We start from the raw sequence: 18,915 nt of genomic DNA on the forward strand, positions 1-18,915 counted from the left end.
TCCCAATCTCTTTGATGTTCTGATACAACTTTGGACAGGTGTTTACCCATTGTTCGGTTCATTCTCTCGACCATTCCATCTGATTGAGGATGCAGGGGTGTCGTTCTGGTCTTATTGACACCAATCAATTTACAAACGTTTTGGAATAGGGTTGACTCAAAGTTTCGCCCTTGGTCGGAGTGGATCTCCAAAGGAACACCAAATCGGCTAAAGAATTCTTTAACAAGTACCTCTGCAACGGTAGCAGCTTCTTGATTTGGTATCGCATAGGCCTCAGTCCATTTCGTAAAATAATCCATGGCTACCAGGATATATTTATTTCCATCATTTGTCTCTGGAAGTGGACCTGCAATGTCGATTGCTACTCTTTCCATAGGACTACCAACATTGTACTGTCTCATGGGTGCCCTCTTTTTACCAGCTGGCCCATTACTGGTTGCACACAGTTCACATTTCCGGCACCATCTTCTTACATCATCTTTACAGTTCACCCAATAGAACCGTTCTCGAACCTTTTGCAGAGTCTTCGTGATACCAAAGTGTCCACCTGATGCACCGTCATGCAACTGACGCAATACTTCTGACACTTTACTTTTAGGTACAATCAACTGAAGCTTAGTTTCTGTACCATCATCGTTCTCAAAGGTTCTATACAGAAGATCATCTTTCAGCACTAGACAATTCCATTGGCTCCAGTAACACTTGACTTCTGGACTACATGCACTAATGTCTTGCCAAGAAGGTCTTTCACTTCGACGCATCCAATCCAATACTCTTTTTATACATGGATCATCTGCTTGAGCGTCTTGTAGCTGTTGAGGCTGCCATTGATCATTAATGACGGTGGTTCGTCTCACGGGGCAAAGTCGTTCTTCTAATTTAAAACAGTGATTACAGTTTGCACTGCACGGCCGTCTCGAAAGGGCATCAGCATTTGAATGAACTCTGCCAGCCCTGTGTTCGATCTCGTAATCATATTCTTGCAATCGTTCTAACCATCTTGCCATCTGGCCCTCTGGATTACGGAATTGTAGAAGCCATTTTAGAGCAGCGTGATCCGTGCGAAGAAGAAACTTTCTGCCATACAAGTATTTATGGAAATGCTCGCAAGCCTTTACTACGCCTAGCAATTCTCTCCTAGTAACGCAATAGTTTCTTTCTGGTTTTGACAAGACTTTGCTAAAGTAAGCGATGACTTTCTCCTGTCCATCTTGGATTTGTGAGAGAACAGCTCCTATTGCACTGTTGCTTGCATCGGTGTCCAACACAAATTTTCCTGCCTGTCTAGGGTAGCTTAAAATCGGTGCGCTGGTTAGAGCCATTTGTAAGTTTTCGAAAGCTCTTTGACACTCTTCGCTCCATGTATATTCTTTGCCTTCTTCTGTCAACTTTGTTAATGGCTTGGAGATGTTGGCAAATCCTTTAACAAAACGTCGGTAATATGTACATAGGCCAAGAAAACTTCTAATTTCGTGTTTATCTCTTGGTACAGGCCAATCCTTAATTGCTGAAAGTTTTTCAGGATCAGCTGTTACACCATTACTTGCTACAATATGTCCCAAGTACTTCACTTCTCGTCGAAACAAGTGACATTTCTTTGGACTTAACTTTAAATTCGCTGCCCTCAATCGTTGAAAGACTTCTGTCAGATTATTGGCATGTTCATCGAAGGATCTTCCAACCACAATTACATCATCCAAATAAACCAGGCATGTTTTCCATGTTAGACCTCTTAAAACTGCCTCCATTAATCTTTCAAATGTGGCCGGGGCATTACATAAACCAAAGGGCATAACTGTAAACTGCCAAAGCCCTGATCCTATCGAGAATGCGGTTTTTTCACGATCAGCTGGCTCCATGTCTACTTGCCAATATCCACTTTTCAGATCGAGTGTGGAGAACCAACGAGAACCAGAAAGTGTATCCAAAGTATCGTCTATTCGGGGCAAAGGATAACTATCTTTTTTAGTTACTGCATTGAGCTGTCGGTAGTCAATACAAAAACGTGTTGAACCATCTTTCTTCTTTACTAGCACTACTGGTGATGTCCATGGACTATTTGATGGTTCAATTACCCCTTGTTTGTTCATATCTTTGATGATGTCTTCGGCTTCATCTCTTTTCGCAAATGGAAGTCGTCTAGGTTGTTGTCTGATTGGCTGAGCGTCTCCGGTATTAATTTTATGCTTTACTATGCTTGTTTTGCCATTATCCTTCTTATCCATGGCAAAAACATCTTGAAATTCTATCAGCATAGACTTCACTTTTTTTGTTCGTTCATCATCAAGGTCTTGGCACGTTTTAATCATCGTCTCAACAAGCTCCTTTGGATACTTAGATTTCGACGGTTTCTCATTAGTATTCATGGAACAAATCGAAGCCACGGGAACACACTGTCCGATCAAAGTTCTTTTACTTAACTTAATAGCATTTCCCTTTAAATTCATAACTCTTACAGGGACGACATCTCGAATTCTCACCAAAGCTTTTGCCGTTAGGAACTCGGCATTATTCACATCTTCGACCATCCTTAAACTTCCCTCTCGGCAGTTACCATCAGGTCTGGTCATCAAAATTTTCTCACTATTACCGGGTATTGTTACGTCACAAGTAGTTATTAAGCTGATAACGTCTTCTTTGTCTTCATGAAACGGCAACTCTTCACCACTGATCTCGAGAACTCCATCTTTGACATTCAATACAGCCCCAACTTTCCTTAGTAAATCCATCCCCAATATGAACTCATCGGAGATCTCTGCAATTAATACTGTATGTTTCACTGTGGTCTGGCCAATGGATACTGACATATTAGCCTCGCCATATGTATTAATTATCTCACCAGTTGCTGTTCTAAGCTTTACTGTTGCAGGCAATAATTTAAGATGGCCTCGTACTACTTCTGGCCGTGCAATAGTTCTCGTTGCACCTGTATCTACCAAAAACGATCTACATTTATTATTGATACGACCCTCTATGTACAAGCTATGAATTCCACCTGAGGACGTAATGTTCACAGTTACTATGGGGGCTGTGTTTCTCGAGGTCGGCAGTTGCCCCTTGTTGTCGACCCGTTCTAGTTTTCCGACTGTTGTATCATTTTCTTGCAATTACGGCGAATATGACCTACGTCACCGCAATTCCAACATCTGGGCTCGCGTCTCTTCGGCATCGTGTTACGAACTACTTTTCGTACCATTTCTTCCAGACGTTCATCGTTTGGTTCGTCGCCTTCTTCAATGGTTCTTACTCGATGATTCCGTGAAGTTTGACTGGCTGTTTCATGTTCCAAGGCAATAGCGAGCGCTTCATCTAGAACTTTTGGTCTTGCTAGTCGTAAAGCTTTCTGTAATTCACTTTCTTTTAACCCATTGACGAAGGTATCTACAGCAATTTCTTCTAAAATGTTGTCTGGTACCTCCGGATAAGCCAACCGCACTATACGAGCAACATCTGCTTCAAACTCTTGCAAATTTTCACTTGCTCGTTGAATTCTACTTCTTAGTTGCGCCTTGTAGACTTGTTGTAGATGGGCATCTCCGTAACGTTTGTCTAGTCGAGTGAACAAGGTCTGGTAACATTTTTCTTGACCCTTAGGAATCGATCTTAGGATATCTGCAGCATCACCTCGTAAAGCAGCAGTCAAGGAAACAGCTTTTTCTTGTTCTGTCCAATGATTGGCTGTCGCAATAGCTTCAAATTGTCTAAGGTATATGGACCAAGAAGACTTTCCATCAAATGGTGGCAATTTGAATCTCATATTATGTGTCGTTTCGTCTCTAGGTGATTCTTCTTTCACTACCGGATCTAAGGCTATTGTATTAACTGGTGGTAGCACTTTTGTATTAGTTATCATGCTCTCTAACTGTTTGATCTTCTCTTCTACTTTATCAAATGTTTTAGAAACTTCTTCAAATTTTTCATTGTTCTTTTTAGAAGTTTCTTCCATTATTTGAGAAACATTTTCAAATTTCTCGTCGAATCTTCGAGATACATTTTCGAATTTCTCATCGAATCTTTTGGAAACGTTCTCTAATTTATCATCATTTTTTTTAGAAGATTCTTCTATCATTTGAGACGTTTCATTGAATCTTTCGTCATTCTTTCGAGAAGATTCTTCTATCATTTGAGACGTTTCATCGAATCTTTTGGAAACAGTCTCGAATTTTCCATCAATTATTTTAGTTAAAACGGCTTCGTCTGCTGACTGGAACTGGAATGTCTCTGGGTCTTCTCCATTCTTGTTGAGAACAGTCTTCAGTCGTTCTTGGAGTATCTTCTTGGACCCGCTGCAGTCTTCATCGCGTTCTTCCAGTTGCTCACGCAACTGTTTTACCGAAAGTTCTACTAGCAGCATCTTTGGTCAGGCACACACGTACTTTTTTAAATGTTCTTTCGTACAAAGGTCACTACCGAACTACGCGAATTTTCCCGACGAACAATACTTTTCAAAAGTTCAAAAGTCTTTTTCAAAAATCACTGCTGAATTTATTTGCAAATCTCACACCGGACACCAACTGTAGCGTTTTTAAATAAAACGAGCGGTTCGAATTTATATACATATATTTATTTATAACTTTACAGTTCGGTACTCTCTTATCGACTAACCTACTTCTAACACTGTTACCTATATATACTACAGTTACTGTATCGAGAATATTCTGGCGTTGTCCCACCTCTAATTCACCTACGTGACCGGTTATTCTCTCTCGCACTCGATACGCCGCGAACTTTCGAGAGTATTAGAGATGCAATGCAACCGTTACCTGGGCCATGCCAAAAGTATGTTCGTAACAGTATGATGGTAGTGTACAAGTGTACTTACCTCTGAAATGCTGGTTTCATATGGCGTATTAATAAACTGAGGTGCATTATCATTAATATCAGTCAGTCTTACAATTACAGGGATAGTCCTCTTTTTGTGGGTAGATTTAACTGTACATATTAGCTGAAACAAAATAAAAAATCTAAAATACATTCTTCAAAAACGTACGGTTCAGATAATGTAAATTTTTTCAAATATGTATGATATACCAAATAATTTATCGAAAACAATAGTTATTTATGTACCAAGTCGGTAAAGTAACTCTTTATCTGAAGAGTCTGATATTACGAACAGAGCGAGCGAAGATAAAGTTTTACTGACGTAGTGCATACAAAATTTTATCGCCAACCATAAAAATCATTAACAAATCTTACTGCACAAACATACAATAAATATATAGGTAGTCATAAATACAACAGTTATATTTATGTTATGTTATATTGAATACTACTAAACAATTTGATTCCTGAAGAAAAAGGCGCTTGAATCCAAATATAGTCATTCTTCCCGCTGATAAAGGCGATGCCACCGTCACCCTAAATATTTCTTATATGAATAAGAATAAACTCTTTATAAAGAAAAACTCTTTTAATAAAACTAAAATCGTTACTTGCATGTCAACTCTCATTATCCCCCTTCACATATTAATTCAGTCATTAATACGTTTGTTTCCAGATCAATACGCCTTTGCGATGATGCAAGTAGACCCGCTGAGATCTCTAGTTTAAAATAAGCCCTTATCCAAAACGGTTACCACGAAAATCACATCAATAGGAGTATCCACAGACATCAATCTCCCACTCAATCTCAACCCTCATCAAGACTCAGACTCAGACCCTCATCATACGAAAACTTTTCTTCCCACAAAATTCTAAAATCAAGAGGAATGAAGACAATATTTATCCCTCAACAAAAACTTTTATCACTTTTATCAATCAAGACCACATTCCAAATGAACAACACGAAGTTTATGAAATTCCTTGTGCAGACTGCCACCGATCCTATATAGGCCAAACCAATCATAGAATCCAAAATAGGATTCATGAACATTCCATTTCTGTTCGTAATTCCGACTCAATTGTAGCTCTGGGTCAACACCATCTTCATACAGTTCACGAAATTGCTGTTGAAAACTCCAGAACCCCCATCCGCTTCTACAGGGTGTGTCAATAAAAGGTAATCCCGTCTCTAGGGTAGGTAAAAAACTGAAAAATAATTGGGGTTTGGTTAGTAAAAATTTTTTGTAACGTCATCCGTTTTTAAGATACAGGGAGTCATTCGGAAAATGATTACTCAACCAATTACGACACCGTCTATCAAAGTGTGGTGGAGCTCCATCGTGCATAAAAAATAAAGATCTTCGCTCGTTTAGCGTTAAATCTTCTAATATCTCGAATAAGGAATTTTTAAAAAAAATCAAGATACATATCACCATTTAAATTTCCAGGTAGAATATGATAACCTATTAATTTGTTACCTAAAGTTGTTGCCCAAACATTAACTTTAAATGAGTGTTGGTAATGTGATACCCTTTTGACTCGTGGATTCTCATCACACCAGTAGTGTGCTTTATGGGAGTTAAACATACCTTGTCGCGTAAAGGTGGCCTCGTCCGTAAAAAGAATGCATTTTAAAAAATTTGGATTGTGGGCTGTCCTCTGTTGCAATGTTTCACAAAAATCCACTCTAACTGGTAGATCATCTGGCAAGAGCTCTTGGACTTGTCTGTAATGATAAGGATGTAATTGCTGTTCTTTCAGTATCCGCCAAGTACTTGAAGAAGAGTATTTATTTGTCTTGCTATATTCCTTACGCTAACTGTTGGATCTCGATCAAGTAAATTTAAAATATTATTTTCTTTATTAATTGTTCTTGTTGTTCTTGGTCTACCAGAATTTATTTTATTTGGTCTCACATTCCCAGTTTCTCGACAACGTCGTTTAACGGCTCTAAATGTTTTTTTTTTACTTGGTAAGTTTCTTCTAGGAAACTTTTCTGCATAACGTGTCACAGCTGCACTAGAACATCCTAAACATTCGCCTAAGGTTAATAACATGTCAGTGTATTCAACATTTGAGTACATTTTGATTTGATTTTACAAATAACAAGGTTTCAAAACTCTAATTATTGTTGATTTATCGTCATAACAATCGATAAATGTCAGATTTCCATGGCACACTTGGAGAAAATAGAGGTATACCTATTAGAACTTTATCATTACTACCAGCATCAATTATTACTTCATAATTTTCAAATCAAAATATTCCGAAAACGGTACACAGTATCGAGTTTTACCAAAAGTACCTTTTTCGTGTAAAATTGAATTATGTTTAAGTTTACTTGAAATTTTGATTAATAATTATACTCTTAAAAAAGTTATATTGACTAATACTTAGTACGATCCGTGTAACTAGCGCCCTCTATGAAAATCAGATATAAAAACAAATTCATGGGATGTATCAGCTTCCAAAACATATTCGTATAAAATTTCATTACAATGTTGCCAGTAGTTTCTGCAAAATCGTAAAAAATGCGTAAAATTTTTTTTTCTTCAACGCCCTGTATCTTGAAAACGGATGGCGTTACAACAATTTTTTACTAAACAAACCCCAATTATTTTTCAGTTTTTTACCTACCCTAGAGACGGGGTTACCTTTTTTTGAAACACCCTGTATAAACCAAGAATTATCCGAGAAGTAATAGAAATTGAAAAAAGGCCAAATCGTCTCAATAAAAGAGAAGAAAGCATACGGTTACCTTCGTCCACGCCAACCTAACTAAATCACGTCACCATCGACGTTATAAATCACCCGTCCTTTATTCCCAGCACCAGTAATGCATTGATTAGTGATCAGTGTGGTAGTGTCTCGGGGTTCGGGAGACTGAGACCTCGGAAGCTCTGAAGAAGACATCGAAGTGGATGTCGAAAGCTCGGCGCAATGATAATCGCCGCGGTTCAACCCGGAAGACAGTTGAGTTTAACATTAAGTCCTGTAATAGTATTATTCTTAGCTCTAGGTTTAATTGTACTAACCGCGGAAACCTTTCGGAACATATTAAATAATTTTCTAATCATTTTTGTTATTATATCGTAGTGTTCCATATTTCTAGTTAGTAAATATTCAAATTTGACCCAAGGCAATGTTATTTCATATTTGGAACTGAATAATAGAACCGGTCAAATTTAAATAGATTCTTCGTGATTCAGACACTCTCTTCGGTAAGTGGAGATCATCTGAACTTGTGAACCCATTAATGGCCGGATATATTCTGCGGACCATTATTTATGTAAGTGAAATCTGATAGTTGATGCACGAAAATGAATTGAAGAAGAAGATGCTGTAGGAGTAGCTAACGACGCAACAATATTAGACATTAAATATGATATATTCTACTATTGCATATAAATTTGCATAATAAAGTTTTTGTTCACATACGAGGGTATACCAAATAGTAATAAGACAAATATACTAATTTCAAATAATTAAAAATAGGTTTAAAATATATATGTTCATCCACATACTTTATGCGCTAAAAATATAAACTTATATATTAAAGCTTTCTTCTTAATATTATTCATCTTCTTCTTACTTCACGTTTATCTCTGGCACTTGGCCATAAGATCTTTGTACCTTACCTAACAGTTTCCTCATTGGTACTTTTAGAATCGCTTATGGTTCAATCCTTGGTTGATGAATGAATTCCAGCATTATTTTACTTAGTATATTGCAATGGCTTAGGGTGTTTATTGCAATCTCTTCCTCCATTTCGCATTTTCTGCACAATGGTTCATTCACCTTACCTATTTTGTATAGGTGATTTCTCGACAATGTTTAGTCACCATTTAGGTGACAGTGTTATCCACTCGTTTATTTAAGGTTCATCAAATTCATTGTCTGATAGTTTCTTATCAATATTCTTGATTAGCTTCTTAATCTGGATTTGTTCTTGCGTGGTTCTCCATTTATTTTGAAGATCCCTCATCAATTACTTCTGAACCTAGTTTCTTGTAGTATCTTTGGTGATGCCACACAATTGCTCTGATTCTACAAAGGTTTAGCTCAAGCCTTGTTATGCCAACAAATCTGCTCGTTTATTCCCATGAATCCCTTCTTGACCCAGCACCAAGTTTAAAGACATTTTATTGTGTTTTGCTAGGTTATTAAGTAGATATTTGTAGGTTCTCACCAATTTGTCATTTAGTACGTGGGTTTTCTATAGCCAGAATAGCCATTTGGCTATCTGTATAAATGTTGATTATCTGTGTTTTGGGGTCTCGATCCATAATTTCGTCAATGCAGGTCACCAAAACAAAAACTTCAGTTTGGAACACAGTTTTATAATGACATTAGCTGTAATATTTGTTTTAATTACATGTTTGCCTAAGGACTCCTGATTTAATACCATGGGCTGTTTTAAATCCATCAGCGAACCATATTGAGTCCCCATTAATGTTTGGGGGGTTTTTCCCCAGATGTTCCAGTAGGCGCCAAGTTACGAAGATCCAGCTCAAATCCCTATTTTCGAATCCTTACCTAATTCCTTAGAGCCTTATTTACATATTTATCCACGCTGTCAGTAGCGCAGCAGTAACTATTTGATGCCGTTAATTAAATAAAAAGCATAATCACATCACTGTCCATCTCTTCGGATACAGTTGGCATATGCCACATGCGCGAGGTTGGATCTTCCTATATGGCGCTTACAGTATAATTGTGTTAATCTTTTTAGTGAATGTTGTTTGGAAGCTATTTTCTTGGGTAATTTTAATGGAATTTACTATTTTTATTGGTAGTAAGCACAATTTTACTTTTAAATAAGTTTGATTTGACGTTTCGATTTCAACTTCGAAAGATTGCTTCTTAGTAAAGATTCGTTCTGGTGTCATCAAATCTGAGTTCATCTGAAAAATAGATTCTTCAACTGCAGTCTCAGTAGTATGACTATTCAATACATAACTCGTCCTACATTGGTATTGTTTGCTTTAAGTTTGAGCTTTCTTCTTTGCCACCCCGTTGTAGTTGAAGTTTTGGGTATAAAAACCTTACTTTTGGTCCAAAACGTTACTACTTCGCGATATGATATCTGATTCTCTCTACTCTACTCGCTTTTTGCAATGAGCACTTATTCAGCTTTTAAAGGTTCGATGGTTTTTGGCTAGGTCAATGTACCAGCAATCATCCTGACGGTTTTCTGTCAGAAACACTTTCCTACTGCCTCATCAGCTCTAGTGCAACATTTTGTTAGGAACGATCCTGACAACGGTTTGTTAGGAAGTGATTCTCTCTTATCTGCTCGCTCTCTGCAGTGAGCACTCACTCAGTTTTTAAATCTCGTTGGTTTTCCGCTAGACAAATGCGTCAGCAACCATCCTCGTTTATTTTCAAGGCTTTGGCTAAGACAGTTTGACATAATGTTCGTTTGACAAAGGAGAACCTTCCATTATTACGGTGCTAGGCCTAAAATGGGACTCTACACTAAAATACTGACATTGTTCTGAAGCCATTTTCTTGTGGCATTTTAAAGTAATTACTATTTAAATGGGAATAAGCCACAATTAAAGGTTAAAGTACGTTTATTGACGTTTCAATTACCACTTCGGAAATCGTTCTCAAAATACAAACATTGACAAATTAAACAAATTTTGTTGTTTTGTTACTTAGGGAAAAATTCTTCTAATAATTTAATTTTATCTGACTCATCTATATTGACAATTCAGACATACATTATACATTTTAAAGTAGACGACTTTAAAATGATATTGTCAATATTGTTGAGTTGCGCTCCTGGGACGACTTTGTAATAAGATAGTTAATTCGATTACATGACATCAACTTTAACTTGGGAATATCCGTCAGAAAAGATCATAGCATGTAATTCGTCTTTAAAAAGACAAATACATGCCATGATGACAGTAAAATTCTCCTGTTAGTGATTCCATATTAAATTATGAGGCAAAAACCAGGAAAAAAACCTCATAATACTATCCTGACATGGTAAGTGTTTGGTCGTGCATTTAGTTTACCTTCAATAAACACCAAATTCTGATTTTATATGTTTGTTATTTAAAAAACTTAAATGATGTATCCTCTATATGTTACTGACTTACCAATACTGGTATTTTCCTTTTAATAACTTCCTATTTCAATATGGGTAACCAGATCCTACTACATTTTGCCGAGGAATTCGCGGTACACTTGGTCTCATTTAGCATAATTAGAGCCGCTTTTTTGATTTTTCTCTTTTTAGCATCCGTTTCTTTTAGGACTATTTGAATCATTCCATTGAACCCTATGTTCATTATCCCATGCGTGTTTACATATTTGAGATCTATCAAATTCTCTATTTTTAATATAGGATTGATGTTTACTTATTCTAACATTTAATGGCTTTGATGTTTCACCTAAATAAAACTGATCGCATTCACAAGGAATTTTATAAATGCAATTCTTTGTCCTTTCTTGTTCATTGTTTGGTTTTGGACAAAATAGATCTCAACGTGTTTGTTGTTTTGAATTTTGTTGAAATGTTGAATTTATTTCCTATCCTTTTAAGTTTTTCCGATAATCCTCTTATTTAAAAGGATAAGAAATAAATTCAACATTTCAACAACATTCAAAACAACAAACACGTTGAGTTCTATTGTGTCCAAAACCAAACCTAACAATTAACAAGAAAGGACAAAGAATTACATTTATAAAATACCTTGTGAATGCGATCAGTTTTATTTGGGTGAAACACCAAGGCCATTAAATTATATTAAAAATACTGACGTCTTTTTTTTTCTTCTCGTCCCTTTGACAACACTTATACAAAGTGAGTTATTCATTTAGAAATCAGTCATATATGCAAACGTATTTTGTTATTATTCTAATCAGTAAACCGACATATAGTAAATAGTATGATCTTGAATTTAATATTAACAATAAACAGTATATTAGAATGTAAGTATAAATGTTAAATATTCTTAATTATTAAAAAGCTCACTTTATAACTTGGGGCTTATTCCAACGATTGTAAACAAACATAGTCACGTATAATACGATATTGCCTTAACAATTCTTGGGATAACAGATGTCGGATATAATATCTATTTTAGGTTAACTTTAATTTAAGCATGCGATACGTTAGAAAGTAAACTTACCTGGAACACAATATGTGAAAGATTGTTCTCATCTCTATCTAAAGGAGATAATAGTTGCAGTTTCTTTCCGTTAAGGAAAAACATCGGTATTCCTTTTGGAAAAGACAAATCCAGGAATATGTCTACATTTGGTTCTCCTGTTATTGGTAACTCTGCAGGAACGGTCTCTTGACTAACAGCTGTAACAAAAAATATATATTGTAATGAACATGCTTATTTCGATGTACCCCATATTTATAATGGTTGCATCTCGAGACGATGATCTGTGTTCGAGAATGTTCATGATCTATCGACCGGCGGACATATCGAGGTGCTGATACTAATACAAGCGAAAATAGAGGTGGACTATTCCAGATTATTCTAGTACATCCTCCTCCTCCTCCAGAGTGCCTTCTCTGTTGAGGTTGGCGATCAATATGACAAATTTCTCTCTGTCCTGAGCTTGATGAATTAATTCATTTCCTCTTGTGTGGGTCCAATCTCAAAAAAGCCAATGCAAAGCACCATAGCCTTAATGAGTCATGTCTTGAAATTGTTTTTAAAAGTAATTCACAATAGAATACATAAGAAATTAGATGAATGAATAAGTAATACACAAATGGGATTTAGGAAAGGACTGGGAACACGAGATGCACTGTTTGCAGTAAGTATTCTTTCGCAGAAATGCTTATATCGCTTCCTGATATAAATCAGGAAGTATATGAATGTTTCATTGATTTTAAGAAGGCATTTGACAGAGTGCAGCATAATCGGCTTAAAGAAATTTTATTAAATAAAAACATAGACAGTAGAGACATTAGAATCATATGTAACCTCTATTGGAACCAAACAGCAAAAGTGAAAGTTGAAAATGAACTGACCGAGGATATCCAGATTCGCCGTGGGGTCCGTCAAGGGTGTATTTTATCACCCTTGTTATTTAATTTATACAGTGAAGCCATCTCAGAATTAGCGCTTGCCGAGGTCAGTGAGTGGCGCCTGTACAGGAGCCATAGGTAAATATGTTATTTATAGTAGTTTAACTAAAGAGTTTTTTCACTGATATTACTATAATTGATCTCTGTGTATTGATGGCCAGGTAGTTTATGGAAGTAGCTCACGGAAGGCTATGACAGAGAGGCGCTAGGTCCACGTAGTCCTTGTCTCTCTTACGTTTTGTTATGATTGGTAATCGAGTTTCTCTTCAGCTGAATATGGAGCCATCCATAAACTACAAAAAACTTTTAAAAGTCAGGTGTCTATTTGTCCCAAAAGAAAAATGTTTGATCCTAAATGATGATGACTAAATTGATTTAATCTAATGGCGAGTCTATCTTTCTCAGAGATCCTTCTTATAGGCTCTTATATAGCCTGTTCAAGGAATGGAATCCTCTTTTGGATTTGAGTGGATACTGATTTATCGGAAATGTCGGACGGAGAATATGGCAAGCGCAGAGGAGAAGGAGGCTGTTTGTCGATTCCTGGTGGAGGGCATCGTCTTGGTCGATAGGCGGCCAGTCGATACAAATACCTTGATTGCATATCACAGTCTTTTCAGAATTGTTTTTGCTTTATATAGTAAAAGTGGAGGTTAGCTATGGCTAGATTCCGCGCCTAGACAGGAAACACTCAGTCAACAAAAGCTTCAAATATTCAATTGGGAGTGACAGAGGAGAAAGATACTGATCCATATTGTAAATAAAAGAATTAAGGTGCAATTTTAATGGATACCAAGTTAGAACAATTCGATTCATAGAACCAATCTACAACAAGATCGACCTATGACTTAAAATAGGGATATAAAAAACTGAATGAGAGAGGCCTGTCATAGCAATAGCTGTTTAACAATAAATGTGCGCGGGTATTATAATGATAAAATTTAAATTTAATTAAATAAACATACAAACAAAAGCCAGCCGGAAAATATTTGCTTAGAAACTTACAAAAATATGAAATAATAGCTGACCATCTACATATCAAAGCATGCCCCAAGGTTAGAAATAATATAAGCATATCAGCAATTTTATTTACAAAAATTAACAGTTTCCACAGAACAGTACCATTTTTCTTTAAATAATAACATCAACATTTTAACGACATAAGGACATTCCCAATAATTAGTAAAAAATGTTGGCAATACATATTCGGAGGTTCTCATGGGTGCGGTTTGATGTGAAAGACTTGAAGTAGTGAATACGAGACAAAGGCTTCGTATTTCGTATCGCTTATGATATGATATATTATAGGCATATATAAAGTTTCAATGCCATCTGATATATGAACTACATATGTCGATTTTTTATGCCGTATTTCCTAACATATGATTAGCAACAAATTATAAAATAATTAGTCATTTAAAAATATTTAATTGAAAAATTTATACTTCAAGTAACTATTTGTATTTTCTTGTTTAAAACCTTTTTTTTTTCTACGGCGTATATATGCTTGGTAAATTGATGTTTTTCGTTCTACGAACTGGGGGTTTTAAAGGAAAACCTGGGGATAGGAGCAGGGCCGCATTTACGCCAATTGACGCCATAGGCAAAGATCTAGTAGATGCCCTTCAAACATGTACCATTTTGTCGAAAAAAAAAAAATTGCAAACAGAATTTTTTATTTAAATAAGAATACATTAAAAATGAATTTAAACTACTATGTTTATATACATATAACAGAAAAAATTCTTCCTTGATTTTTCTTTGGCAAAATCATCTATAATGTCATAAATTATGGCCTTTGTTACGTCACTTTGTATGGACAAAATCGACAAATTTTTAAGACGTTCTTGCATCATAATTTATCGGAAATTATTTTTAATTCTTGACATTTTCGATAATGTTCTTTCAGCGGACACGTGTGACAGGGAAAATATCTTTCAATCCACTCTTCTTTGAATATTTATATATCGAATTTTTCTTTTTCTCTTTCTTATTTCTTTATATGTTTTATTTGGGCACAATTTTTTGGCTTCCTCTTCATAAATGGCAAAATTATTTTTTATTGAGATAAAGTAATTTGAAAGAGATATATTTTAATATTTAGATATATAAATGGTGATTTTATTGTGGTTTCCAAATGACCCTTTAAATGAATGTATAAATGATGTATCTGGTAGTTTTTATAAATTTGTATCAGATTTTCAGCTTCTTTAATAATTTCTTTGTTATTTAATTTTGGCAAATTTGTTATAACACGAAAACGTTGATAATAAGTCGAGAAGATTCCAGACGTCTATTCAGGTCTCTTATTAGAGTGTCGATTATAATACAGAATATGTGGATTTTCATTTCATTACTAGCTGAAAAGTTTAGTTTTTAGTTCATCATCGGCTCCCTCGCCAAATCGAATTTTTCTTTTTCTCTTTCTTATTTCTTTATATGTTTTATTTGGGCACAATTTTTTGGCTTCCTCTTCATAAATTGCAAAATTATTTTTGATTGAGATAAAGTAATTTGAAAGAGATATATTTGAATATTTAGATATATAAATGGTGATTTTATTGTGGTTTCCAAATGACCCTTTAAATGAATGTATAAATGATGTATCTGGTAGTTTTTACAAATTTGTATCAGACTTTTAGCTTCTTTAATGATTTCTTTGTTATTTAATTTTGGCAAATTTGTTATAACACGAAAACGTTGATAATAAGTCGAGAAGATTCCAGACGTCTATTCAGGTCTCTTATTAGAGTGTCGATTATAATATAGAATGTGTGGATTTTCATCTCATCACTAGCTGAAAAGTTTAGTTTTTAGTTCATCATCGGCTCCCTCGCCAAATCGAATTTTTCTTTTTCTCTTTCTTATTTCTTTATAATATGTTTTATTTGGGCACAATTTTTTGGCTTCCTCTTTATAAATGGCAAAATTATTTCTGATTGAGGTAAAGTAATTTGAAAGAGATATATTTCATACTCTTTAACGACAGAACCCAGATCCATTGCAGGACTCTGGACATACTTATTGGATAGGTTCAATCTTTCTAAAATATTGTTGGCAAACGAAAGCTAATGCAGCCATTTCAAAAGTGTCCATTTTTTCAAATATAGAAAGTATGCACAAAAAGATCAAAGAATTAACAACTAAAAGAAAACCAATAATCCCCACCCGACACTAATAGATGCAGACGGTAACCTCATATCAGACGACTTGAAGCTCATTGATACATGGAAAGATTACGTAGAACGACTTTTTAACGATAAACGCAGAGCGACAGTGGACCAAGATGACGACATGACTGGACCCGAAATACTAAGGTCTGAAGTGGAAAAAGCCATTTCATCGCTAAAAAACGACAAAACACCAGGTCCCGACAACATACAGGGCGAGATCATAAAACTCCTATGAGAAACGGATGACCACTTCCTCGATTTTCTGACAGGCCTTTTTAACACCTTTTACGACAAAGGGGAGATTCCGGAGGAATGGCTTCTATCGACCTTTGTAGCCATACCTAAAACACCAAGTGCAAAACACTGTGATAAACACCGCTTAATAAACTTGATAAATCACATTACCAAAGTTTTCACCAAAATCATACACAATAGAATATATAACAAATGCGAAGCAAATATATCGGAGTCACAGTTCGGATTCCGAAGCGCATTGGGTACAAGAGAGGCGGTCTTCAGTCTGCAAGTTTTAATTCAAAGATGCAGAGACATGCACAAGGACGTCCACTTGTGCTTCATCGACTTCTCCAAGGCGTTTGACAAGGTCAAACATAATAAACTCATGGAAATGCTCAGGAAGATGCATATTGATGGCAAGGATCTGCGCATAATAACCAGTCTCTATTGGAACCAAAGTGCTGAGATAAAGATGGGCAACTTACACAGTGGGAAGATAGATATTAAAAAGGGTGTACGACAGGGATGCGTCCTCTCGCCGCTCCTGTTCAATATATACTCTGAACAAATCTTCAGAGAAGCACTGTGAGAAGTTTCGGAGGGTATCAAAGTAAACGGAGAGGTAATCAATAATATTAGATATGCTGACGACACAGTTATTATCGCAAATGACTGCAACGAGCTTCAAAGACTCATGCAAAGCATACACACAGCAAGTCAAGAATATGGTTTAGAACTCAACACAACCAAAACTAAATGCATGCTCATCAGCAGAACACAACAACCTCCGACGCAATTGACATTAAACAACCGAAAAATAGAACAAGTGGAGACATACACATACCTTGGAACCACAGTCAACACAAAATGGGACCAGTCAACAGAAATAAGATCACGAATTGAAAAAGCGCGAAACGCGTTCAACAATATGAAAAAGTGGTTCACAAGCAATATCTCAATGGAACTAAAATTAAGACTGGTCAAGTGTTATGTCTTCCCGGTCTTGTTCTGTGGAGCAGAGGCATGGACCACAACGGAAGCCACCCTGAAGAAACTAGAATCCTTTGAGCTATGGATATATCGCCGTATTCTTCGGATATCCTGGACAGACCACATCACTAACGTGGAAGTAATGCAGAGAATAGGCAAAAGCAAAGAAATAATCTTCACCGTAAAGAAACGGAAGCTTGAGTACTTCGGACATGTCATGAGGCATACTAAGTACCGGTTGCTACAGTTAATAGTCCAAGGAAGAATCGACAGCAGGAGGGGACCGGGAAGAAGACGACACTCATGGATGCATAACCGGCGACAATGGTTCGGACTAACATCGACCGAACTGTTCAGAGGTGCCGTAAACAAAGTCAAAATAGCCTTGTTAATAGCCAACGTCTGAAACGGATAGGGCAAAGGAAGAAGAAGAAAGTATAGAAAGTGCTCGATGTTTCACAGCTGTAGTTTGACATTGTTCGTTAGAGATATTATTATTATTTGTCAATTATTATTAAATCCGCAATTCTAAAAAAAAAATTTTATGCAATTTTTTATAAATATACAATATATGCATTTTGTATATTTGCTAAGTCTAATAATAATAATTAAATGAGTTCCCTAAATTAAAATATATTTTTTCAACATTCTTCCAACCAAAGTATAGAGATAAATACCAACTACTTTATTTATTGAGGATTTTTATAAGATATAAAATGTTAAATCGTTTTATGCAAAATATGTTATAAAATAATACATAGTATTAGAGTAAATTAATATAACTCGTCCCTATTGTTTTTACTTAAACAATAAAGAAAATAATGCGAAAATTGTGAACACAATTTTCTTCTAATCTTTAGTATATCATAAAAATTAGTATTAAATATAAATATAATATCTGATTGTTATAAAATTGTTTCCTGCCTGGTTGTAGCAATTAATATAATCTGATTTTAGCATTGTCTGTAGTAATCGTTTCAGTTTCTTTTAGTTAACATTTAAGAAGGCTCTGGTTCAAAGTGATTATTATTATGATAAATAATAATGATTCAATAGCCACTTAGTAGTGAAACTAGACTGCAATAATATTAAATAAATGGAACTAAACAATAAGGGAAAAAATATATTTTGAATTAAATCTCTACCGCATACGAAACCTTTTATGGTTTCAAAAAAAAAATATATATAACATCAACATAAAGTGTTGTAGTTTGCATAATATCCACCACCGATCGAAAATTCTGACTATATTATACCATCGCATTATACTATGCATCTGTATGTTTGGTTGCCTACCAGTCAAGAAAAAGATCGTTTTAACTCCATTCGTTTGTATAAACTCCAATTTGAAGCAATATTTTTATCGAAATAGTGAATTTATTTGTTGGAAAATTTTTTTTGGAGAAAGTAAGTATTATTTTTTATTGTATAAATATTTTTCTACATCGAATTTCATATTATTATCTAGCTTTATGATGTAATTTATTACCAAACCATATAGGGTTTTGTATGCATTCTAACTATTAATAACTATTATTTCATGTTTGCAATAATTCACGCAGTCGAAAGTTAAGAAAATAACTATATCTCTCAACCAACTTTAGAATCGTAAAAGTCTTCGCCTAAAAACAG

At 35.4% G+C, this 18,915-nt stretch overlaps 1 protein-coding gene across 1 annotated transcript in view; it reads right to left on the reverse strand.

The window, feature by feature from the left end:
- Cad99C (cadherin 99C) overlaps window positions 1-18,915 on the reverse strand; it is a 210,430-nt gene that overhangs the window by 94,345 nt on the left and 97,170 nt on the right. Inside the window, exons 4-5 of the mRNA XM_072542457.1 lie at window positions 11,967-12,145; window positions 4,823-4,945 (exon numbers count right to left, since the gene is read on the reverse strand). Coding sequence (XP_072398558.1) covers window positions 4,823-4,945; window positions 11,967-12,145 — 302 coding nt within the window. The remainder of the gene's footprint in view (window positions 1-4,822; window positions 4,946-11,966; window positions 12,146-18,915) is intronic.

Source organism: Diabrotica undecimpunctata, chromosome 8 (assembly GCF_040954645.1).
Source record: "Diabrotica undecimpunctata isolate CICGRU chromosome 8, icDiaUnde3, whole genome shotgun sequence".
Lineage (NCBI taxonomy): Eukaryota > Metazoa > Arthropoda > Insecta > Coleoptera > Chrysomelidae > Diabrotica > Diabrotica undecimpunctata.